The following is a 26962-nucleotide window of genomic DNA, read 5'->3' on the forward strand; positions in this document are numbered from 1 at the left end:
GATCTGAGGGGACCGGTCATTATTATTTGTGTCCAAAGACACGTTTGATTAATTCAATAATGAAACTTCAAATTAGCTATGGACTTCAATCAAAAAAATTTTATTTACAAGTTCTTATTTTAACTCCCAAAGCTTTAAAAGATAATCTAGGCCTTAGCACTGACGGCAGAGAATATCAGACGAACAGTCTAGATTTTCATCTCATGGCATATAAATGAATTACCAGAATTCTTCGGCATACCAAAAAGTATATTTTTTGGCAATCTGACAAAAAATAGGTATACATTTGATTCAGTCACAATGAATGGCTGCTGTTATGCTGGCTGTTGTCATTTTATTATCTGCCCATCTATCTAAGGGGAAAGAGGCCAGTGCCCCTGACTGAAGTCAGGTGTGGCATGTTTTAAGAATTCTGGTGGTGCAGCGGTCGAACATCACTGCCCTAGACCACAGTCTGTCCCTAACTGAGTGAGACTTTGGATGAGCCTCGTTCGCCTTTCTGTGGACCTTTAGATTGGACAAGGTAACTCCTAAGATTCTTTTCACTTCTGATTTTTAAGTTTACTATGTCATTTCAACACATTCATATGGGAGCAAGTTAACAACACATGGACTTTTTCCTCTATATTTATACTTGTTTCTCTTGGATTAATACTAACAACGCCAATGTCATTGTCTGACCATTATATAGTCCTGTTAACTTACGTCCTATGGCAACAAACTTTCTTTCACTCAGAATGGCCATTTCACAGTGTGTTCCTTAGCGACAAAGGGGAAGATGGAGCACAAGGCAGCTCCATTTTTAAATTTCTGAGGAAACTCCACACTGTTTTCCACAGTGGCTGCACCAGTCTGCACTCCCACCAGCAATGCACCAGGGTGTCCTTTCTCCACACCCTCGCCAGCACATGTCATTTGTTGATTTGTTGATGGAGCCATTCTGACAGGTGTGAGGTGATATCTCATTGTGGCTTTAATTTGCATTTTTCTGATGATTAATGACACTGAGCATCTTTTCATATGCCTGTACAATAATAGTGTAATAACTATGTCTGGGGCCACGTGGGTAATGGAAATATTGGGGGACCACTTTGTCTAACCACTATGCTATACACCTGAAACTAATACAAAATAATGAATATAAACTGTAATTAAAAAATAAAATCTAAAATAATAATTTTAAAATTATGCAGGGAGTAAGCAAAATGCCATCAGTTTCCTGGATAAACAACTAAAAATTCACATTGTTTAATGAACATTAAAGTTTCCTAAGCAGAGCATCATTAGTGACTGACTGGCTTTCTTCTCACCACAGCCATTTAATGATATTAGGATATTAAAGAGCTTTAACATCATGGATATTATCCTCAAAAAATGTGTTATCTGAAAGAAACATCCTAGGAAATGTCATATCAACTTTTATAGCATGGAAAAGTTGGGATACATAATCTATAAATTCCCTTTAGAATAGACGATTGCCCCATTCAAATAATACATGCTGCAAATATACAAAGGAAAGTTACAATATGCTTTTAAAACATGAGATTCATGGAATATTTTAAAGGGTCACCAGTACTTACATGCAGGTCCCTGGACAGTGTGACGTTGCTCATGTCAATGGCCCTGGGGCTGTACCCATGGGCAGCGTCCACAGAAACCTAGACAATTTGTGTGAAAAGTAGTATCTCATTAAAATGCCCTGTGGAGAGAGACTTGAGAGGGTCTTCAGAAATACGAGGCAAACAGGCTTCCAAACACCTTTCCTCAGATAAAACCAGCAGGTATCTACACAAACTGATTCCACAAACATATCTAGCAAATTAAATTATATCTGGGTGCCTGATAATTATTTATGACTGCATAATATTCCCTGGCATCTCAGGGATTGCCAGCCCCAAAAGTTAATACTCAGAAGTCAACAAACTGTGCAATGATTCTAAGAGGTCAGTATTTACAAATGTCTTTATGGGCTCAATGTTAAGATAAAATATAACCAACTTTTTACTTTTAAAAGTATAACATTATAGTATTCAATGATTTACAAAGATATCCTCAATAACCAGTAGGTTTCCTTAATTTTTAAATTTTGGCATTTATCAAGTGAAACACATCCTCTCATCCACTGTAAAAGGTCCCACTGCCCTGGACTCTGAACACATTCCTCCCAGAGGCATATTAGTGACAGTGAGTCACAGAACTGGGATCTGGTTCATGCTCGTAAATCTAAAATTAAAGCTTGATATATTTCACAATATAGTTATATTATCATATAAAATATGTTAGATATACTTCAAAATGTACATATATTACCTTTCATGTATATATTCTCATTAGATGGACAAACACAAAACAATATAAAAGATACAATGTAGCATGCATCTGATACAATGTAGCGCACATCTGACACAATGTAGCGCACATCTGACACAATGTGGTGCACATCTGACACAATGCAGCGCACATCTGTGATTGTGAAGTCCAACAGCTGCTGCTGTGTGATTGCTAATGAAGGGTTCAGGGCCACATTAAAAGGTCTGGACAGCTTCGCCTGAGCCCTGGCCTCTGTGACTTCACCACACTCAGGACCCCCTAATAGTGGGACGTTGAATGAAATAACATTTTCTTCCTCCTTTAAATACTCCTAAAAGGAAATCTGAGACTCAGAGGGCACAGGTGATAGAGCTAACAATCCAAGCAGGCAGATCCCAACTTTGGGTGTCTGAGTTCAAGCCGACTCCTCGCTTACTGTCACCTCTCCCACCCTCCATACACCACATTGCTTTTTCCCCCCACCAGCCTAATAACTGCTCTCTGAAATTGTCCCCGTTTCCAAGTTGCTAAATCCATAGTCCCCTTTCCAGTGACTGTCACTCTGGTCCTTCTAGGTCTGGCGTTGCCCGCCACTTGCCAGCATCTCGCAAACACACTCTCTGCTCCCCTGACTTCCTTCCTCAGATTAGCCCTCTGGCTTTTCTCCCATAAATCACCTTTAAATATCTATTGTTTCTTTATTCTAAATGCCTTTTCCAGTGTCCATACCCATACCTACATTAAATATTAGCTTACCCACCATTTCTTAATAAACCCAAAAACCAATTAACCTGGCTCCGTGTTGCTCCTGAGCTCTGGACTGAACGTTCAGCTCTTCATCGCCACACCCACCGCTGCCCAGTCTCTACCTGCATTAACCTTCTACACTTCTGTGTGAGATCAGCACAAATTAGTGGCTTACACCACCAAGTTGTTAGAAGTTTGACCGGGTCTCGATGGGAAAAGTCAGTGTCAGGGGGCCCTGCTCCTTTCAGAGGTTTATGGAAGGAGTCCCCTGCCTTTCCCAGCTCCCAAAGGGCAGCCACATCATCTGGCTCGCAGCCCCTCCTGTCTCCTACGCCAGCAGCGTCCCATCTTTGACCAGCCTGCTGTCCTCACTATGCCCTTGTCTGAAGCCAGAAAGGGTTCTTCATTTTTCAGGGTCCTTGTGATGACTGGGCCCCCAGCAATTCCGTGTAATCTCCCCACCTCCAGGCCTTCAACTTGGACCACACTGGTGAACTAACCACATTGGCAAAATCCAAGCAAAGCAGCGTTTTCATGTTCCAGTGACAGGATCATCTGTAGGGCCGTAATTCTGCCTAAAACGACATCTGAGACCAAGCTCATCACCCTCCCTGCTGCCCCAGGACTGCTGCTTCCTGCCTCACCGAGGGGGACGTTGTTTTTCTGCCACTCACCCCTCTTCTCTGATTCGTTCTGCACTCTGCTGTCAGAAGTATACTTCCAGACACGTATTTGCTGTCCCCTGAGTTATGAGCCCGCCCGCTTCAGAGGACACAGCCTTGGGCGTGGCTGGTCCATATGCACTGTGGTGCGCCTGGAGCCCTGCACAGCCACCTCTCGTCAAGTTAGGAATTATAAAATGATCCTCAATGTCACAGAAAGGGGAACATGGAAGGTGTGTGTCTTAAAACTGATTAAAAAATAGTATTAGACTGTAAACTTTGTTGAATAAATAAATAAAATAGGGTGGATATCAATAACTTTATTTGTTCCTAAAATAAAATTTGCAGGATTTAATATTCTCTTAGACCATGTTCCTTACATATTATAATTTGTATCCTTTTAGCTTTAGATTGAATTATTGAAGCCGCTTTAAAGTACATAAGCAGATACTCATTCACTCAGGGATGGATTCCTTGTGTTTCCATGGCCTCTCTCTCCCCTTTACAGGCACAGAAATGGGAAAACTGGCCAGGTCTCTACAACCACACGTCACCTGGAGCAGGCGCCATCTCTGAACTGGGAGCTTTAAAATTAACTTAATTAACTCTAGTCTTACTAGAATAATAGTAACGACAGCAACCACTACTCTGCGAACGGGACATGCAGATCCTCGCGCTTAATTTTTAGAACAACTCTGAACAGTAGACACCCCTGTCACAATTTCAAAATGAGAAAGGAGAGGTGCAAAAGGATTAACCCGTATCATGTAAACAAACAGCAGAATCCAGTTTGGAAAGTAATTGTCTGACTCCAATGCACTTACCAAATTCCTTAAAATGGCCCATTGTCCTATGTGATTTAGCTCCTGGGACCTCTGCACCCCCTATTACTCACTCAGCCCCACCCTCACTGGCCCCCAATATCCCTCAAGTGCCAGGCGGCTCTCCCAACTCAGCTCCTGCGCACCTGGGACATTCTTACCCAAATCCCCAAGGCTCACTCACCTCCTGCTGGTCTCCATTCCGTTCATCTTCTCAATGAAATCCAGTCTGACAACCCTGCCCCCCCAAGCCTCCAGCCCCTCCCCCGCCCTCCCGGTGGGAGCTTCATCACCCCAACATTTGTCATATTGTAGCACAGCACATACATACTGACAGCTCTCTCCACTTTCCCATTAGAGCATAAGCCTCGTGAGAGCAGAGACTGTAGTCTATTTGGCTCCCTGACCTATCTGAAGAGTTTAGAACCATGTCTGGGACACAGTAGGTGCTCCATAAACACCTGCTGAAGGAATGAACGGGTGGCTCCCTTATCCTAGGCTGTATTTTGGTTCTCGATGGGTAACACTTTCCAAAAGTTTGACTCCCTTCCCCTCCCCCTCCCCCTCCCGGGTTAGAATTTGTTTCAATAGTCTTTATCCCATATTTACAATACTGAAAAACAGATACAGAATAGGAAGTCGGAATTTGGGAGCATATAATAACTGCTGAGAACCTGTGGAATGCACCCGACGGCTGGAGATGACCCCCACTCACGCTGACTTTAACAAGGAGCCGAATCTCCCTGCTTAGTCCTCACACCCCATACATCCTCACACCCCGTCTGCCTGTGGCACCTGCCCTAAACCCATCCTATCAAGCTGCCACTGGCTTTGTCCCTGCTGTCACCGTTACCTTACACATGCAAAGTATACATCCCTGACTGAGCATGTAATCATGATTCATGTCTTCCTGTGGTGTTCATGGTAAACAAAAGAATTAATAATACATTGATCCACATAAAAATAATAATAATTAGGTCTAACACTTATTAAAATAGAGGCCAGTCTCTGTTTTCAGTGGTTTACAAGCCTTATAACATTTAATCCTCACAAGTCTTCTAAAGTGGATGCTCTTAGCTGTCTTGTCCTAAAGGGAAAACAGCAGCATGGAGAGGTCAGCCAGTTGGCCGGAGCTCACAGGGCCACTGAGGGGTGTGGGCAGGACCAGGAGCCGGGCACCCTACAGATCTGGCTGAGTAAGACTCTGCCCACTTCTGTCTCACAGTGCGTGCTGAGCCCCAAGGGGCAGGAAGCTGAGAACATCAGGCCGCAGAATCATGTCCACATGTGATCTCAATTCATCCATTTATATTCCTCACTACCGACCAATGCCATAAAAATTGCTCCTTAAGTCTCAGAAAGGAGCTGATCTAGTCCATAACAGGAACTATCCTTATAATCTTATGGGAAATCAGTAATAGAGAGAAAAAAAGACATTAAGAAGTTTGTCAAGCCCAGCCGGGCATGGCTCAGTGGCTGAGTGTCAACCTAGGATCCAGGAGATCGGGGTTCGATTCCCGGTCAGGGCACATGCCCAGGTTGCGGGCTCGGTCCCCAGGCGGAGGCGTGCAGGAGGCAGCCTAGCCGATTGATGACGACTCTCTCATCATGGATGTTTCAACTCTCTCTCTCCCTGACCCTTTCTCTCTGAAATCAATAAAGATATATTAAAAATAAAAGTTTGTCAAGATGATAGTTGAAAAGGGATATACTGAGAGCTTAGCAAATAAGAAATGAGTATGTTAACATTTCCAGTAATGTTGGTTTATGCTTAAAGAATGTTTGAGTGAAAATCACAAGGATTATAAATATATTGCGGCATTTGTTGGAATTTGCTCTCCATTTCTGATACTATTAGAAATATTCTTTTTTACTGCTAATAGATCAAAGAACTACAAATGCAAACACACTCTTTTCCTTACCATTAATGAAGTGGTTTCCAGCATTGAAAATGTTTAAACAATAATAATGATAATAGGAATTAACATTCACTGAGGCAAACAGATTAAGTAACATGTGGGGAGTAGATTTCTGGAAAGTGGCGGCCACAGGACTGGAGGCCAGCAGTCACTTGGTCCCCTGCCGAGCCTCCTCCTGATCTGTACATACCCTGTGCCTCTGGCAGGAGCACACCTCATACTTGGAAATCACGTAGGGGATTTACGAGTGTGTATCATACATCGCACACGTGGCTCTGATCAGGAAGAGTTCAGAGGTGGTTTCAGTGGGCAGACGGGTATCAGCTGTGCTGAGGGCTTCCCGTGCACTGAGAACTGCACGAGGAGCCGGGAGCAGGGAGGGAGGGAACACATACAACACCTCCAGCCTCAAGTTAGAGCCCGTAATTTTTAAGGACAGGGAAGGATCTACCTTATTTTCCTGGCAAAGCTCAAAGCCGCCTCCACTACATAGTAATTTCCTTATTTCCCATCCAACACACAGGGAAAACAGAAAGAGGGATCTGCAAGCTGCAGGCCTCCCTGCGCTGTTGTACCTCCAACACCAAGCTGTGGGTCTTCAGGGTTCGAACTGGACCTACTGCCTTTGTACTCCTACCGCCTAGTGCTCAATTTGTGCTCAGTATTTGCTGAAACATTAAAACAAATGCAATCTAGTTAGAAGCATGTGCATGCACAACAAAAAGGTAAATGGGCTTTTATAGCTTCCAGCTGCGTGATATGTATTTAAGAGAATTTTAGCTACAATATGCCCAAATCAGAACTTAATCTGTTTAAAAATATATTTCAAATATGTGTTTCACATGCTTTTCCCCCCAAAAATGTTATCTGTATAAATGGCAATATAAACACAATATTTTGTGTAAACGAAACACAGTGGCCTGAGCAGTTTGGACAGTAACAGGTTTCGCTCTCAGGAAATTAAAAGGGCCACGCTGAGAGTTGGTGTTTGGTCCGACCTTGAACCTCAGGTTCTCCAGGTCTAGGCTGTGCCTCCTCGAGCACACTAAGCTGCAAGGCTGGCACCTTCCTGGTATGTGCCACTAGAGATGAGGTCTCGGAATTCCTGCTCTGCCTCTCCTGGTGCAGAGCTGCCCTTGGGAGTGGACAGGTGCTCAAGCTCACCTGGACCCCATACGGAACAGCATGGGGCTCCAGGTCTGGATCACACCTGTCCGAGCACCACTGCACCCTGAGAACAGCCTCTGGTTCCTACTGCAGAGGGGGAGAGAGCGCCAGACAACCCACTGGTACGCAATGAGCGCACCCCACAGCTTCATCCAGACGCTCTGAGACCGCGCCCTTGGGTCCTGCGTCACCGCCTGGCCAGGAGATCATGGCCTGGTTAGAACACAGGCACTTCCATCAAGACGTCACTGAACATTTTTTAAAAAGGAACAAACGTGGTCTTACCCTCTCTAACTTTATGTTAAGATTCAGAATTTTCGGAGTATCTGTTTTGAAAAGCCAATAATTAAATAAAAGACTAAAATTATTTTTCAACAGCATGAAGAGGCTTCCTCGCCATGGCCCTCACCTGGCTGGTCTGGGAAATGCGCCGAGTCCGGCTGTAGAGGGCCATGCTGTCCCCCTCCCGCGTGCGCTCGATGCTCCATCCCCACGCCAGCATCGTTTTCAAGGACTCTTTGATTGGCCAGCGATAAATTTCTTTTTCCTAGAGAAGGAAAAGAAGAGAAAATAAAAGGGGCGGGGGGATGTAAGGAATCCAAATTAATATAAACAACAGTTAATACTTTGCTCTGAAATAGGCTGACTTCATTAAAAGAAATTGATTGACATGGTTCATTCAACAATAAAAAAGGAAAGTAAAAATCCTGAGAATCAGAGTGTGAACGAAGCCCCAGTTTGACAGATGCTGCTGACAGGGACCCCGCTCCTCACGGCGTGGAGGCTGCCTTCCTTCAGCTGCCCAGCTCCTGACACTACAGAAACCGAGAGAAACTGCCTCAGGAAGACGCGCGGGTTAGGTGGCAGAGAGCAAAGGCTCTTCTACCACTGGAATGAAAAGAGATGTAAGTCCCTCATAAGACCAGGCGAGAAGATCTTCCCCCTTCATTCTCAAGATGCTGATTCCCCCAGGGAAGGAAAATGCATGAAAACCTCGATATTAGGGACTAATTTGGGCGAGGGGTTGTCTGTTAAAGCCTAAAGTCTGTTATATAATAAAGTAGGTTTTCTGAATGCATATGTCAAAAAATTGACAAATTAGTTAATTTACCTGTTTTACTTATGTAGACACATTTGCATAATTAAAATTAAGTATATATGAAAACTTTAATTTCACAGAAAAGTTTTCCATATGTATTACTGCATTTTTAAATCTCTACTGAATAGGTGTAGTAAGTGTGTGCACTCACCAGTCACCAGGAGTAAACCTGCACAGGGCGGGGGCCTGGCTTAGCTCACCTGGGAGCATCAGCACAGGTTAACCAGCTGCAGGAACTCAAATCTGTGACAACAGGAGCAATTTCCTCTTACAATGCAGTGTAATCACGTTAATCACTCCTGAACACTGTTTATGAGTGGTGACATTTGGACTTAAATATGCAGACTATAGTTATAGAGATGTAATATTTATGTCAGCGAAACTACTACAGTGCTTTTTCCAACATATGGCTTATTCACTAAAACTTGTTAAAAATAACAGTGAATTATTACAAAAAATAACCTGTTAATTTAATTATAAGCAAATTTTGGTTAAACGCATTTTAAAATTAACAGGGTGTTAATTTTCACATATGACATACAGACTGGAAATTTTGTCCATTAATTCTGAAGTCAAATTCAGGTCTGCAAAGTATATGAAAACTTATAAAAAATAATATTAAAATATTTCTTCATAATCCCTTATCAAGAAACTCTTAAGAATGGTAACAATGTTTTCTAAAGTCCTTAAAAATACAGGAGAGGGCCCGGCCGGGCATGGCTCAGCAGTTGAGCATTGACCTAGGGTCCAGGCAATCAGGGTTCGATTCCCAGTCAGGGCACATGCCCGGGTTGCGGGCTCGATCCCCAGCTGGGGGCATGCAGGAGGCAGCCGATCAATGACTCTCTCTCATCATTGATGTTTGTCTCTCTCTCTCCCTCTCCTTTCCTCTCTCTGAAATCAATAAAGATATATTTTAAAAAAATACAGGAGCCCAGCCGGGCGTGGCTCAGCGGTTGAGCATCGACCTAGGATCCAGGAGATCGGGGTTCGATTCCCAGTCAGGGCACATGCCCAGGTTGTGGGCTGCAGCTGATCAATGACTCTCTCATAATTGATGTTTCTATCTCTCTCTCTCTTCCTCGCCCTTCCTCTCGCTGAAATCAATAAAGATATTTAAAAAAAAAAAAAAAATACAGGAGAGGAACAGAAAAAAGGAACAGAAAAATATTAGAGGAAATAACCAATTAAATAATGATAGAAAATGGGACTAGAAAAAAAAAACAAATGATAAAAGATAAAAAAGGAACCTTTGAATAAAGGTTAAAAATAGTATATATAAAGTAAAATAGAAATTTTAATAAGAAATTATGTAATGAAGAAAAAAAAATTAAAACTATATAACCTAAAAAACCCTCACCTTTTCAGATAACAGTTTATATGGCTTCATTAATGGTTGAACTTTAGACGAGTCTGAGTAGGTTTCTCCATAAATCCATCCATTGGCTAACTAAAAAAACAAAAGAAACATCAATTGTTCTGCATGTATTAATTTTAGCGAGTGTAAGTGCGTATGTGTTTACATGTGTGCTTGATGAAATCCATCTAAATTGAACCACAATAAGGATTAAGGTCTGAATTTTATCGAGCATAAGTTAATACAAAAATCTCCATCCTGACCAACTTTATTTTGAGGAATCACCTAGAATGAATCTTTTCATCCTGAGATTAAAGTGCCCAGTCTTCCTTAACAGACCAGGGCCTCTGGTTGGGTCGGTCAGCACTCCCGAGGCAGCAGCCCCGTGGCGCGGCCCGTGATATCCACGGGACACGTGCTGGGGCACCCACTGCGGTGGGCGCCTGTGCGACACTCTGAGGGAGGGAAGCTGGAGCAGCGTGTCATTTGGAAGCGCCCTGAATAATGTACTTGTGCTGCCCACTCCTACACCCAACACCTCTCAAAACCTTTGTTCCCCACGATTCTGCCGTACAGCTCTGTGCACATCCTGCCACATCCGCCCAGGGCATCTGGGTGACCGTGGGCATGGCCCAGCACTGCCTCCTGTAAACTTTGTCTCCATCACGTCCTGCACCAACACACTACCTAGAGGAGTATATAAAACACTTAGTTCTCACTGAGTTGCCTAGTAGACCAACTAAATTACTCAGTAAAGAGCCACATCTATAAAACAAAAGGGGGGTGTGAGAGGGAGGGCCGGTGGGCCAGGGCCAGGGCGGGAGAGGAACCTGAGAGCCGCGGCCGCAGCCTCGTTGCTGTGTAACAAACACCCCGTGCAGTCTGCTGCTTGGCCTCCACCGCCCCACATCGCTACACCCTTACTTCAGATTCGCATCCTCTCAGCTCAGTTTCCCTATAGAACCTATTTTAATCATCTTCTTTCATGATTAACTAAGCGTAAATTAAATGTGACTCCTCGGGCACAGTATTCCCTTAAAAATCTCCTACGGCACAGGACTCAGGCGCTGGACCGAGACTGCTCCCGTCACCTCATTCAGGCAGGGTTTTGTTTTGTTTCTTTACAACACAAAGAAAATGGATCATCCTGCCTTGTAATCTACTTTTAGTGACATTAATATCTACTTGGTAATTAGAAATACCATCACTAAATTCTGATTAATAAATTTCAAAGTTTATCTAATATAAAATTACACATAAAGCTCAAGTTTCTTTAAAAGATTTCTTGACCCAGAATCACTACTTTTCCTGAAGCCCCTGATGGTTATTACCTTTTATTCCCATAAACAATGTGAGCTTACAAATGATATCTGTGATCTAACAGATTTTTAGAATTTAAAGCTGTGCTTTTTACAAACACAAAAGTCCTTATTCATATGTGTATCACCTGTGTGTCAGTGGCAGAGCTGGTGAAATGTTGTACTTGCAGTCATAATTACATGTTCTTCCCAGCCTAGGCAAGCTCTCACTCTAACGGAGAGAACCGCCATGATCAGAACTATCGGCAGCGATGCCGGCGCACACGAGGTGCTGCTCGGAGAGCGGCCTCACAGTTACCTTGTCCATGGACCATCTGTCATGAGAGTGCTCAGCGTATTTATTTATGAAGTATTCCAGCTTCTCAGGAATTATAATACTGTGGGAGAAACAGAGAGCAAGACTTGATTTTCACAGAATCGCAGGGACTCACAAGAATAATTTACTCACAACTCTGACTGCTTAAATCCCACTCAATGCACAGCTGTTAAAAAATTGTTTTGGCCCTGGCCAGTGTGGTTCAGTGGTCGAGCATCATACCGTGCAGCCAGAGGTCCCTGGTTCAATTCCCAGTCAGGGCACATGCCCGGGGTTGCAGGCTCGATCCCCAGTAGGGGGCGTGCAGGAGGCAGCTGATTGATGTTTCTCATCAATGTTTCTCTCTCCCTCTCCCTTCTTCTCTAAAACCAATAAAAGCATATGTTTTTTAAATGTAGTACTTTTCCATATGATAGGAACAATATAAGAAAAGTCTATCTGCTTATCATATATTGATTCACACATTATGTCTTAACATGAGTTATATATAAAATTACACACAGTATAAATAAAAGTAATTAAAATATATTCAAAGATGGGGACAACACATCATACCAAAGTTTTTTTAAAAACCTGAGTGGATACAGTTGATGAAACAAGCTTAAAGATGCACATCTCCTACATTCATTATTTTAGTTAATTCTCTCCTGTGACATCTCTACATGTGTAAAAGACACTGAAATCTGACCTGCTACATTATTAAAGTGTACTAGAGTTTTACATTAATTTCACGCAACTAGTGATGTTAGTAATTTTAATTACCAATAGTCTATATATACCCTTCTAACCGTTACTAATATAGACTAGAGGGAAAGGTAACTAACACATTCTTTATGATTTTATAACATTCTTGATTCCTTCCATGTTTAAATAAATATTTATCTCTTGACCAGCTGTTGAGTGCCTGCGATTGATCACCAAGCCTGATGGTAATTGTGATACCTGTGAATATCAAATATATCTATGAATGAAAATAAAATATATCTATAATTTCATTCTTTAGCAAACACGGCTATTAACCTTGAGAATAGACTTCTAACTACACCTGGTGTAATAAGACGGCTACTGTCCCTTCCCAGCACTCTTATCATCAGTGACTGAATTACACACCTACTTCAGACACAACACATAAAAATCACAGGGACAGAAATTATCGAGATTACTGTTTAAACCTAACCTATTAAGAAGTCCCCAAAGGGCAAACCTAGGTAAATTAATACCCAGGCCCAACACTTACTAGTTAATTAGATTTAATCAAAACTATGACATTGTTCCATGTTATTTTTAAATTCTAGATTCTACCATTTGTCAGCAAACCACAAACTTACCATGTAGGGATGTGAACGTGTGGTTTGGCTTACTTACTTTGGAAGAAATACAAAGGGTCAGTCACATAAGCCCAACACTGGGGTGGACCTCAGGTGGACCTCAGTCCTCACAGGACTGCCATCCAGTACCAAACACCTACATTTAAGGTGTAATCAAGCTGACGCTCACCACTAGGGCTGAAGTGACCTGGGGACAGGGCTGAGCCAGTGGGGGCTGTGGAAGGCTGAATGTTACACTCCAAAGCAAGTTCACTGGCCGGGGAGTGACTATCGAGAGACAACCTTGTTAATACTGATTTTGCTGAGCGACCACAGAACTGGTACAATAATGTGGCCTGAAGAGGCAGCTTTCCTTGCAATAGGAGACCTGGGTCTTACTTAAAAACAGTAGCACCTGAGACTCCAAACACCAGAGGTCCCCAAACATCCTATCTGTTGAACAATTTATGCAACTGAGCCCACGGAAGAAGTTCCATCTCGCTAAGTGGCATTTCACCTGCAGTCACAGTGGCCACCCTGCATTCTAACTGCACACTCACCTCCCCACAAACGTCCTCATTTCATAATCCCTCAACCTCACGCTGTGCGCCACCCGCTGAACATCAGCAGCAACCTCAGGCCAGCTGCAGTGAAGTGACACAAAGCGACAGCTCGCAGGACGGTGCTGGGCTCCTGCCGGGAGCACCCAAAGGCACGTCCGCCACACAGAGGTTGCTGCCATTTCAATAAATATTTTGGGTAAATTTTCAACTAACGCTATAACCAATATGCCTTGTTGATTCTCATTACTACAGATTTACCTACTGTGTGGCTATAAACGGAGACCCCGATTCTGCTAAGAGTGATCTAGAAGGCCCATCTTATCTACTTCTGATACTTGTAAAATCGCTATTGTTGCCATCGTTTCATGAAGAAAAGGGACCCAAGTAAAAGGGAGCACGGAGGAGAGCAAGTTCTCGTTAGTACCTTAGTCAATTTCAGACTTCACACAGCATTTACAACAAAAATGATGCAGTAGAAAGAGTCCATACTTTGAGGTTTCAACGGGCTGTGGGTTGAAGTTCCCCTCGGAATCCATGGACGACTGCTTCTCCATCAAACTCACATAGTTGGACTCCATGTAGTCCGGGGGCAGGGCTCCGGCCACGGCGCTCAGGCACGGCAGGGCCAGCTTGAAGAGCTCCTGCTCGTACTTCTGCGAGGACATGGAGAACCAAAGACAAACAGACAAAAAACCCCAGTATGTTAGTATTTAGCCAAAGCTGTCCTCACGATCCCTGTGGAGGGTGAGATGCTCTAGGAGAAACCTGAACCCCGGCTGACTAGGTTCACCAGCAGATTCTGCCCCAGAAAATGGACCATTCAGCCCGAAATCCCACAGAACATGAGGAGCTGACGGCGACTCGCTGCAGCTGCAGACTAAGAAGAAATCTCTGCTTCTCTAAAATGTGTCCTTCGATATTTGAATGACGTATCCTTGAATGTTCTGAGTGTATGACAGAGTGGGTAACACGTCTTTACAACATGAACACAATTCAGGCAACGAGGACTGCACTTCTCAGTTAGTACAGTTTACTGGCATCACGCTGTACAGGCCACAGGTGAAGACGCCTGCAGGAGGGCATGCTGGGGGAAGACGCTCTGAGCTGCACTGCAGTACAGAGGTATACAAAATACAGCTCCGAGCCGGGAAGAAAAGACGGGAAATATGCAAAATCAAAATTTCTGGGAAGAGGTATTTGTATATTAATTACCTGATTCATTAAATTTGTATTTAGAGATTTTTTTAAAAAATAAAAATAACAATAACTTAAAAGTTATCTCACTTTAACCATTCAATTTTAAATTGATATTCGTAATTCTTCTAAAAATACTTTCTACATATTATTTTAAAAGGACCCTATTTACCAAAGACAATTCAGTGAGAAAAAGTATTAAGAAGTCGCTAGTAAATGAAGTCACAGGTGAACTTCCCCCCATTAGGAAGCAAACTCTGGCTACAGTGCTCCAATCACCTAATAGAGTCCATCTGGGAAGTCAAATGTTTTGACGAATAATTTAAGCACAATCATACACAGCATGATGCTCCGGTTTTCTCTCATGTGCGACCATCCAGTCTTCTGAAAGTAAATGAATTATTCCCTATAAATATGGAAGTCTCCGGAAATGTCTGAGTGGAGGCTCTTGAATCTCCCAGCAGCAATCAGGAGGCAAATGAACCAATGGCATAATATTACTCTGGGAAACTTAATATATTTTCATACTTGACATGATTTCTTCAGGTTTTGTAACATTGGGGAGGTGACTAGGGGGAGTTTAAGCCCAAATAAGTCTTAATACACCAGAAACATATCAACCCATATGCATAATGTCCTAAAACTTTTAGCCATTTTCAATTCAGAAAGTGTTCTGATCACAAAAAAACGTGTTACCAGAGCAATTATGAAAAGCCAATATGAACTTCATTCTTAACATTTGCTATAAATCCAGAAAAGAGATAAAACCATGTAAGTCTGTGTTAATTATTCTAGCACACAAATAAGCTCACAAAATATCAAATCACCTTTTGAGACAGGGCATCAAAAATGCCCCAGAACAGTTTTCTTGATAAATGAAGTTCTTCTTCTGAGGCAGCTCCAAAGCTGCCCCACCCTCCGGGCAGACAGTAGTACTTCCAGCACCTTTCGTAATGATTTGTCAGCAGCTACGGGAAAACAATCACAAACGCAATGAGGTAAAGACAGCTTTATACTTTTCCGTTTCTTCCCTCAGGCTGGGTTCAAAGCCGCTCCTCACCCCTGGAGGCTGCTAGTGTTGGAGGCCGGCCTGCACCGGGCTTTCCAGCCTGAGAATTCCTTGGACCATCTTTCTCTTGCCCATTTGTTCCACTGATTTCCATTTCCACTGACTTACAGTGAATCAACCTTAAAACTTCTATGGTCTTTTATTACTTGTTTATTTTAAGTTGATATACACATATCTATACTTACATGCCCATTTCAATAACTGAAAGAAATTTTCCAACATCAAACATCAAACATGATGTGTCTAAGAGATGTACAGTCTGTAACAAGAAGTCAGACTGATACTGTTGTGATTAACCTAGTTATTAATAACAGGAAAGGAGCAAAGGGAAGGCCATTTGGGCATGTCATTTGGGCAGCTTCTCCAGGAAGCTGCAGTTTAACACTCTCCAGGAAGCCACGGTCTGTTCCCCACGGATTGCTGGGGCAAGGGGCTGGACAGGGAGAACAGACGCCTGCCCAGTAAAGTCTGGGTGACAGGCAAGGTATCTGCCAATCTGTCACACCTGGAAACAGGCCATTGGTCAGAGGGCCCGGCCACTGCAAGCACAGGAAGATGGGAGATATTTAATCCCCTGAACAAAGAAATTCACTCTCTTGGCTTCAGGCTCTCCTGTTCCCCTGATTTATCCACATGGCCCACAGCCATGTGCACCCCACACCATGGACTAATGGGCTGCGACTAGCCTGATGCTAAAGCAGGCCCATTCCAACATGGAACAGAAACTCTGGACACTGGCTTTGCTTCCAGCTCTGCTGAGTCCCCGGCTGCGCATCTTCCAGGACTGGATTAGGGAAACAGGGCTTTGGAAACCCAGAGATGTAAATCCATGCAAATAAAAATCACTCATCCTCCCATGCAAGTCTCAGAATATTTTTTTTCTCAAGATACCATAAGGACTCCACCCCCAGCACTCAGTGGGGAAAGGGATCCCCTACTTCCACCAAGAGGACCCAGTCATCCAGTAAGCATGGACGTCTCCTATCCTTACCTTGAGAGGCATCTTTGCATGTTCATTTAATAACGGGACGTCAAACACTAATCTTCTGAGTAAGTGCTGCATCATAGAAGGCCTCAGTTGGCTGGTGGAACAAGGCTGATTTTAATAATGGAGTTAACATGTCTGAACTAAGCAGATAATTCATTAGACTAAATTAAATATGCCACTAACTAGTACCTATACCTCTCTTCAGGGGATCTTAATTTTACGTGCTCCCAACCCGAAGAGTAACCAACAGTTACCCAGTGTTATAAGAGGTTCCACTTGTACCTTGTCTCCACCCCGATCTGAAGACTGATCCCTGATTCCTACAGGAGACGCTTCTCCTCCGCTCTCTCCCTTGCTAACACACACAACTGCTGACCCCACGGTCTCCATTAACTTAATAAACACGTCTTCCCTCACTCCCGGGGGCAGAAGGGTCTCCAGTGACCAGGCTGGAAGCAGAAAGCCGGGGGGAGGGGGGGGTGAGACGCGGGAGGGAGAAAGGGCTGAGGCTGCACTTCTGCCAGAGCATGAAGGAGAGGTGGCCGCACCTGGCGGACATCTGCCACCGGCCACGTCAGGCAGCCCTGAGTGCCCGCCCACTTCATATGCAGAACGATCTGTGAGATGCGTGTTTGGATTCCATTTACAGAATTTGGGGATCAGGGAAGAGATGGACCCTCATTTTTCTCCTCTCTCGGTCCCACCTGGCTTCCAAGGCCCCTCACTCTACGGTGGGTGGGAACCTTCCCTTCGCAGCGCGGCCAGCAGCAAGGCCCCCGAGAGCTCCCGTCCAGTGAGAAGGAGCCTCCACCCCTCCTAGGGCCTGGGAAATCGCCCCTTTCACTGTCAGACTCCAGGGCGAGGGGATGTTTCTGGTTTTCATAGGAAGGCACTGGAACACTTCTTTTTCCGGCTGGAGGGAATAGCAGCCTTCATCCCTGCTGCGCGTGAGTGATGCCTTGGTATGATTGGTACTAGCCATTTTTTAAGTAGAGTAAGGACCTCTCTCTTTTCTATTCTGGCAGAGGAGTTGAAACCACCATACAGTCAAATGGGGAGAATCTATTAATCTTCCAGCACAGTGGCCAGGGACTCCCCACCCAGTCACCTCGCCTGCCGACATCCAGAACAGCACAACTGGTCCAACACTACATCCAACGGCTAGATACCCTCGGGAGGCTTGGGGGACCACTCCCGAGCTTGCCTCAGACCTTAGTACACAGGACTACCTAAAAGAAATTAATTTATTTGGTACAGAAATTGTTTCCAAAATTCGTAACTATCTGTCAAGGGCACATAGTAAATAAACTTTCCTTCCTAAAGAAGAGACTTCGTATAGAGTCAGCGCCCACTCACCCGCAAATAGAGAGCAAGCAGACTTCTATGGAGTCGCGCTGAGCTTTGGTCAGGGAGCAGCCCTTAGAAAGCCTGTACACGGTGTGAAGCAGCGAGTCGATGAGGGAGGCGTGGTGCTCTGTGCCAGCAAAAAGAGGAGCACATCGCGTTAACAGAGGCAGCACGGCCGTGCAAAGGTACCGGTTGAGGGCCAAGGCCATGTCCGTAGCACTCAAAGCAGCCTGAAAGGAATTGGAGAGCAGGTCATTTGTGTCTGGGGAATCAAAATGTTGGCTCTCTAGAAAATGACCAAAAAATGAAAACTGGAAATGTATCCTTCAGTTATATCTTTAAATGTGGTTCACATGATTTTTACTGCTAAAAATAATCAACTTTTAATTGCTTATAAATCAACAAAAATAGATGAAGTGATATCTCCTCAAAGAGCCTAAGACCAAGAGGTTCACATTCTATAATAAAATATCAATAGTAGGAGAAATGAAAGATGAAGACACTGATTATATCAAAGAATGTGAGTACTTTACTAGGGAAGGAAAGGGGAAAGATTTTTCCTCAAACTCTATTCCACATTCAGGCACTTTCTGAATTCTATTTATTAGTACTGTTCATATTTCTGCTCATGTCCATCAGCATCAATAACCAAGGGCTGACTCTTACTATGTTCTCAACCATACTTTTAGGCTCAGAATTTCATGTGAACACACCCAAAGGAAAAAACGTAAGTTTCATTTTTATGATTCCCCTCTCAGGGCTTTAATGAAAGAGCTTTTTGTCAGCTAAAAATAGATTTCCCTCTGAAATGAAAAAGCCCCACTTAGCTGAGAATAAAAGGAGGTACTGTTAAAACTACTGGACAACATGGAGAGCTAAGCTCACTCCACATGCTCAAAGGGCAGCACATCGACACTGATGGTGGCAGGGTCTCCATGGGGCACTGACACACGGCACAGATCTTAGCCTATCTGTACGTCAACAACGGAGACACCAGGATGGCATTGCACATGCTCAACAATGTCCATTAAACCTTCTTAGCACTTTAACTGCTTTGTTGATAATACTTGTTTAGGTCGGCTTAGAGGTTATCAGGAGCCACTGTGACCCCCCCGTCAGGGTTTTATGAATTCCTTAGTGTCTCCCATTGCGCCTGAGCAGGACCCCCATCTTACTCCTGGGGCTGCCATCTTCTCCCCTCTCAGTGAACTCCTTGGGGAAAGAGTCTATTTTATTTCTTGTTTACCCACCGCTTGCCTAAAAACATAACAGGCACTCAATAAACATCTGGTGACAATAAATGAATAAATATATCTATGAAAAAATGTCACAAGCCAGAGGCTGAAGTCAGAAGCTGAGGAAGCGGGTAGTTAAATGGTTACCGTATCTAAAGAAGCAGCAGCCCGGAGATCTGGCAGAAAGCCAACCTCTAGGAGATGCAGGAGGAAATCTTGAACCTCAATTCCATAGACCCTGTCAAGGAACAAAACCATGGCTGCCTTGTGATCTGGGCAAAACCCCGCAGACATGTCGGGCTCCACCACATTCCCATCTAAAAGAGAGAAGGTGACACATTGTCGTCAATGGCTGTGCCGTTGGAGAGACAGTACAAATGGCTATTCTCCAGCCTCCTGTTTTAAGCAGTTATCTGTTCACTGGTTTTCTGTAATTCTACGGAACAGGCAAAGGCCGGAGCTGGCTCGGGCCACATGCCAGCGCAGTCCAAACCCCAGTGTGTTTGAGTATATGCTCATTAACTGGTAAGTGGTAAGGACACAGCATGATGCCAGCTACTGAGAGGAAAACAGGAAGGCGCCCAAATCCACATTGTAAAACCAGGAGTAAACACCATGAAAGGTTAAAAGGTAAAGTAACTTTTCCAGAATGGGAGCCTCTTCTGCACATTAATACAACTCTTTAACCACTGTGATAGTCACGGAGCATTTACATATTTACAGGGCAATCACAAAATGATGAAACAACTCTATGAACCAGTTTGACTTTCAAGTAAAGTAAATTTCATGACCATAGTTATAGTAGAATTAACAATATTTAAAACAATATTTGAGAGTCATACTATTTTCTCTCTCAACAACCAGTGTTGATGCCCATATAAATTACTAAATCCCTTATCATAACTCCATACATTCAAAGGTTGGGGACCATTAGTATGAAGAATTATGGGATTTTCTGTCAATTTAAATTATTGGGAAAATGGTGTGTTTCCTGTTTGGCCATGTGATAGTTATTCCAACTGCTGCTCATAACACACCGTAAGATGCCACAAAGGATACCCCAGAATCTTTAACGATGATGCAATGTTGAAGCAAGGACCCAGGGGAAGACCACAGATGATACACGGCCATAATCACCCCAGAAGAAAAAGTCACAACTTTCTTGTTTTCATTCATCGTCAATGAATGAATTTGATATTTACATCATGAAAATAAAAAAATAACAACGTTTCAAGGAAAATTAAAGACTAAGGTTGTACATCTACTAATTGGCAAATTTAGATCTAAACCAGGTAAAAATGGATTTAAAATCCAACCAAAGTTGATTCAGTCTCTAGTGTTAACTCAGTGTGCTCTAATTTTCTCTTATGAAAATTTTTTTTATTAATTTTAGGAAGAGAGAGGGAAGGGGGGGAGAGAGAGAGAAACATCGATTTGTTGTTCCACTTATTGCCTGATTCTTGCATGTGCCCTGGCCTGGGTCGACCCCCAACCTTGGCGCACTGCAAAGACGTTCTAACCAACTGAGCTACTGGGCCAGGGCGTATACTTTTCAATTAAAAGCCTATATGGAATTCCAGGTGAGGTTTCCTAAAAATCACATGATACAAAATTTAAATTTATGAAGTTCTATTATTTTAACATGTAGTTGAGTCTAAGGAAATGGTGAGAAACTCACTGATCCTAAGGTAAGATTTGTGTTTTAAATACTCATTCACTTAAGGAATGTGACAGCTGCATCCACCTGGGACCCAGGACTCACTGATCTGCTCTGGTCACTCTGTCTGGTCACCGTCTCCCCAAACACTGAAAACAACAAAGCCGATGAACGGCCTCCTCTGTCTGCTCTGTGAAGCGGAAGGGGGACATTGGGCACTGGCTTTACCCTTGGGACCTGCAGGGTCCATGTGCCTGAAGTCACCACCTGGAAGTCTGCACCTACTTGGGCCCAGAGCTGCAGGAGCAGAGTCTCCTTCTAAGGCCACATGCTGGCCTGCAAGGCTTCTGGTTCCCTCCCCTTTTGTTATGGGCCACACTCCTGTTCCAGAACAGGTGTGATAAACATGTGTGAGAAAGGCCTTAGCTAACACCGAGGGGGTGGGGTGCTAATCTTCAGAGGCAAACTTCACACCCTAAATTCAGAACATAGAGTAACAACTACTGAAAACCTTCGAGGAACCAGCTGATCTGTCACTGAGACATATGGAGAAACCCTGATGGTGTAGGTGTTAATTGAAGTTGGCTGAAACGCACCCCAGAGCAAAACAGAAACATACAGGTTTCTGCCCGTGGCCTCCAGAAAAGGAAAGCTGTAAAGAAGTGTAGGAATTTCACAATGACCAACGGACCGCGCTTTAAAAAACTTCCGTTGTGCTGTGATAGTTCACAAAAAATCCTTCATATGCCAAGGTAAACAATATAACTCGTCTCTTTGTGAAGAAAACATTATAAAATAATATTACAGCACAACTAAGTAGAACAGGAAAGACACCAACTTGAGAGGCTGACGGCTGGTGAAGGCAGACAGAGAAGGGGGAGCGGTGAGGGGGACCCGGGGCAAGAAGGGCGTCCGACACGTGTAGTCCACGTTCTTGGTGCTTTGACCACTAATTTTACCTTAAAATTCAGTACTTCTCTATTTCCTAACCTGTGTCACTGGTATTATTCTTATCTTTATCCTGACATGTCAATTCTGTGACTCAAAATGTAGGGGAAAGAAAAGATATTTTACTTAAGTCAATGTGAGTTCAGAGGGAGGGGAAAGATGAGGGTAATTTGAGCACAGACGGAAAAAAACTGCCTGAAGTGGGGAAGACACAAAGCTCTGAGACCATTTTTAAGTTCCAACTTCCCCTAAAATTATAAAGAGTGTTTAATTATTATGGCTGATTATGTTTCCGTGAAGACTGGGATGTGTAAGGTTAGCAGACATAGAGCTTCACTTTCTCATGACCTATGGGCAAGGCGGGCAGCACCTTCAGAGGCCACGGGCCCTCTCTGTTGCAGTCGGGGCAGTGCAGGGTCCCTGTCGGTGGGAACTGCCCCAGCACAGCGCCAGCCTTAGCTCAGTGCTGCAGAGCCCTAATGTCCTCCGCCACCCACCCTGGGCAGCAGGGTGAGGGTGGGTGTGGGGGGGAGGGGGAGGGGGGAGGGAGGGTCAGGGTAGGGGCGGGAGTGAGGGAAGGGGTGGGAGTGAGGGTTAGGTGAGGGTGGGGGTGAGGGCTGCTGGGCAATGACACAGGTAGGAGGCTGTTTTATTAAACATGCTTTTGAATTAATATGGAAAACTAACCCCAAGCAGTTTCTACACTAAAAATGACATGTTGGGTCAAATAGAAGAAAAACAATCTCTTAAATGTTCTCCTTAATCCTGAAAAGCGCACTTCTTTCGACATACTTGCAATTCTTAAATCTCTAAGTCAAAAGCTATGCTCATTGTTTTTGGGAAAAAGCATCTGAAGAAAGTGACAGTGAAAACGGTCAGAGAGAGTGACCAAGGAACTGTGAGGACTACAGGGACCACGGAGCCCCCCTAGACAAGACGGACAGCCGGGCCCCGATTTTCTGATGGGAAACACAGCTGTTCTGAAACAATGAGAAGAGGAGTATCTTATAAAATAGCGTACTTTATAGTTTTTTCTTGTTTTAAAGAAACGTGTAGCAGGGAGGGCAATGCCGAGCACTGATAATCCATGTCATGCAGCATCCCCCTGAATGCACCTCACCTTTGGCGACCGTGGGCATCTGGAAGGTGATGCTGATCACGCCCACCAGGTCTCCCAGGGGAATGAGCGATCTCAAAATTGACCTGATCCTGATGGCTTCTCCCTTCCCAGCATGAATCAGCTACAGGAAGAAAACAAAGGAGAGTCAGAGTCCTGTGTGACATCCACGTCATATTATCTACAAACCTGAAGTACAGGAATCTGAGTCTAAACGACTTCCTGTTAAGTATATGGGTAAAGTTAGGCCTCGCTCAGAAACTTGTCTCAGGCTTACAGACAGATATTTACTTGCCCACAGTTTTCATTGATGTCAACACACTATGGCCTAGGCCAGCTGGTCTACACATCAGAATAATTATCTTTAGGCTCTGAACATATGCTAATATTTGTGATTGATTTACCTGTTCTTGCTCTGTGATGAAAATACAATTGCATATCCATCTATTTTCCACCCTGATTTCTCCCAAGGATGGGTCTGCATATGGGGGCAAACAGTGAACACAAATCTAACAAGTCTTTAGACCATCCCTGGCTAGCTAACGAAGTACCTATGATGGCATGACTGATACAGTCAAGAGCGACAGCCAGTCCCTGGGACAGAAGGCAGCCGGTCCCTGGGACAGAAGGCAGGCTTCAGAGCGAGGTTGGCATCTGTGTCCTTCACCACGGGGTGAAACAGGTACAGGGTCTGACACACAGGAGGTCCTCAAACCACAGGTACTGAGATGAACACAGTTCAGAAGTGACACCTTTGGTCCCTTATTAAGCCACTTATATTTCCCCCTTAATCTAACAGAACAAAAGGCTTCTATTTATTAGCCTAATTTCTTTCTTGGTTACTCGATCTTTCACTTTCAGAGCAAAATGAATAAATATTGTGATCATAAAGCTTTTGTGTTCGCAATCACTCCCAGCAAACATTTTTTAAAATCCATTTGTATGATTAAATCTCATCAGCAGCAAGTTAAGTTTTCACAAAAATCAGACACTAGGTTTTCTAATATGCTGACATTTCTCCATCCTGTGACACCTCTCTGTTCACAACAAAAAATTAAATCAATCATGAAAGTTTTAACTAATGAATGTGAGAGAGAAAAAGACCCCTTCCCCCAAAAAACACCTAGTAAACAAACAAAAACCCCTCACAGATGTCAGGGTGGGGGAGAGAGGTGATCTGCTAGCACAGCCACACCCTGCTCAGACCCACCTGGAAGCTGTTACCTTCTACCCTAGCTGGTCCATGTGTTTCATACCCGTGTGGTTTCCCATTAGTGGGTAATGAGGCTAATTTTATGGGCCCTGGCAAGCATTTCTTAAATGACTATAATAGAATAAAAGAGAATACACTGGAAAATAAAGAAGAAAATGTCAGAACATATTACAGAGTAAAAGCTAAGTATTATTCCATGAAGCTTTAACTTCATCTTGGCTAAAAAGTCCAGAAAACACTAATCGATCAGGTCTGAATAGCTCTTTCCTCCCCACAACCTGCCCCACCACACTTTCCCCTAAAGGAGGGGACAGCGCGGAGCAGCTGCTCGCGGGGACTAAATACTGTACAAGGGAATGGCAGGAGGGGCCGCCTTCTGCACGCGCTGAAACGGGAGAGGAGATCGCGTAGGGAAACGCTCTTTTCTTCCTCAAGTGAGGGGCCCAGGTGAGCGTCAGAGGCCCGTCAGACCTGACTATTCTACTACTACTGACTCGTACTGAAGTCTCCTTGCTAAAGTTTACAGCCGACAAGACATTTCCAGCTGCACAAACTCTCATTCGGCCACGAGGCTCCGTGTCATCCTCAGGGAGCACGAGGGGCACTGCTCCGGGGCTGGGGACCCCTCGCAGCTCTGGCGTCTCCACAGAGGAGCCAGGGGACTTACGTGCATCTCGGGGGCGCAGCGCCCCAGCAGGTCGATGAGCGCGGCGTAGAAGGTCATGATGGCGTTCCCCATGTGGATGGTGTCCTCCTCCTCCGTGTCACTTTCACGTCACCCCAGAGAAACAGAAAGCAAGGCAAACAGACCATGAAGGGGCATTTCTGGTGTGTTACACATTCTCAGGGGACAGGGACCCCTAGGTAATTCTTTCGGATGCTTCTGTCTGTGTTGAATTTATAGCTGGACATTTTAAAGCAAAATGACAATGGGTGAAAGACCAGATTCGAGATTCTATCACCAAGAACACACACCGGGAACCTGAATATTAAGATCCTTTCCAGGGGAAAAACGAATTGCTAATGTGATGATTCTGCTCACTTGTAGAGGCAGATAGCTTATTACCAAGGGAAGTGATTGATGGCAGGACTTGGTAAGTTTGTAACACTTTGTGACTAGATGGTTTTAGAGAAAGGGTGAGAAAGCTCTGCCCTAGAAGGTCCCATATACAGGGCATGCAGCAGTTTCCCAGAGTAAGAACTTCACAAATGTGATTTCATCACTCATTTCCTACCCAGCCCACTCCCAATAATCTGCACATCCCCTACCCCACCTGTGAGGAAAACATAACTACTCCATGACTCACTGAGAGGCGGACCTGGACGGCCCTGGGAGAGGGTGCCATGCCCCTGTGGGGGCTCAGCAGTCAGCTGCCTCGGCCAGACTCAGAGCAAGGCTGTTTCCAGGGCCCTCAGGGCACACCTGCTGCTGTGGTCGGGGCCCAGTCTCTTGGTATATTTTCTATGGATTAAAGACACTGAGGCCTCCCTATTTCCCTGTGGCTGACTGATAAATATACAACATCCCAGTCTGGAGCCTTGGCCTGGTGTGGACAGAGCTCTGTGCAGGGCTGTCCATGCAACAGGGTTGGACCATGTCTGTGCTTAAACTTTGCCCCAACAGGCCCTGTGTCGTTTCTGTACCAGTAAGGCCAGGAGTGGGGAGGCATGAGCCCTGGCAGGCCCATCACATCCCACATTAAAAAGACAGGAGAAGCAGGCTAGCCTAATTCAAGTCCATTGCTGAAACCAAGTATTAACAAATTGCAAATATCTGGGCAAATGTGAGGTGTTACTGCCTCCCCACCACCACCAGGGCTCTGATCCAGCATCTCACTCCCAGTAGGACGACACCCCCTCTTTTGGACCAAGTCCGCCATTCTCTTGCTAAAGGTTCCTTCATGAAAACCCATTCTAGCTAGTTTCCCACTAAACTCTCCCCCAGTTTCATCATGTGTAATTAGTAAATTACAGAGCCCCTGGGAGAGGTCACCAAGTACAACCTCCCACAGCCTGAACTTCTCTGCTAGAGCCACTTGGTCTTCCTCGGGTCCCTCTATTCAGCCTGTTCCAGAGGCAAATCCCATCCAACTCCCAGTTCTTCCACATCCAACACATTTGCTTTTCAAGGGAGGACGTCATGAGTTACATTGCAATTGACAGACTGCAGATTATGTTTTGTACAATTTCAGGTCAAGCAGCACAATTTACTCTTGAGAGTGTGTGTGTGAGACCTACAGGGTCTTGCTGGAGCCGCTGGTTGGGGAGGGGCCGTCCCGACTGGGGTCCTCGGCTATCTTGATGGCCTCCTCCATGGCTGCGAGGAGCCCGTTGCCGCCCTCGCCCCGCAGCGCGGGCCCGAAGCACTCGGGCCTGCGGATGAGCAGCCGCACCACCACGTTGGCATTCTCCTCCACGCTCTCCCCTGGGCACAAGCAAGAGTGTTGCGTTAATTCACTTATACTTAGGGAGAAATAACAACATCCAACGAACATGGTGTGTAAGACTGTCACGTTCCGTTCTTGCACTTAAAATTTTCAGAGTAAAGAAAAGCATAATGAAGGCACAGACTGTTCACTTGTCAATGTGTAATTCACAATTCAAAAC

The 26962-nt window shown here is 44.5% G+C and overlaps 1 protein-coding gene across 2 annotated transcripts in view; it reads right to left on the bottom strand.

The window, feature by feature from the left end:
• The window catches only part of RYR2 (ryanodine receptor 2), a 298173-nt gene that overhangs the window by 126944 nt on the left and 144267 nt on the right, over positions 1 to 26962 (bottom strand). For both annotated transcript variants that reach the window (XM_087828993.1, XM_087828992.1), the window contains exons 42-53: positions 26594 to 26780; positions 25023 to 25122; positions 23146 to 23266; positions 19568 to 19737; positions 18195 to 18415; positions 16842 to 16932; positions 15609 to 15749; positions 14077 to 14240; positions 11700 to 11778; positions 10086 to 10175; positions 8036 to 8173; positions 1581 to 1658 (exon numbers count right to left, since the gene is read on the bottom strand). In XM_087828993.1, the coding sequence (XP_087685119.1) occupies positions 1581 to 1658; positions 8036 to 8173; positions 10086 to 10175; positions 11700 to 11778; positions 14077 to 14240; positions 15609 to 15749; positions 16842 to 16932; positions 18195 to 18415; positions 19568 to 19737; positions 23146 to 23266; positions 25023 to 25122; positions 26594 to 26780 (1580 nt within the window). The remainder of the gene's footprint in view (positions 1 to 1580; positions 1659 to 8035; positions 8174 to 10085; positions 10176 to 11699; positions 11779 to 14076; positions 14241 to 15608; positions 15750 to 16841; positions 16933 to 18194; positions 18416 to 19567; positions 19738 to 23145; positions 23267 to 25022; positions 25123 to 26593; positions 26781 to 26962) is intronic.

This window comes from Miniopterus natalensis, chromosome 21, assembly GCF_054644295.1.
Source record: "Miniopterus natalensis isolate mMinNat1 chromosome 21, mMinNat1.hap1, whole genome shotgun sequence".
Lineage (NCBI taxonomy): Eukaryota > Metazoa > Chordata > Mammalia > Chiroptera > Miniopteridae > Miniopterus > Miniopterus natalensis.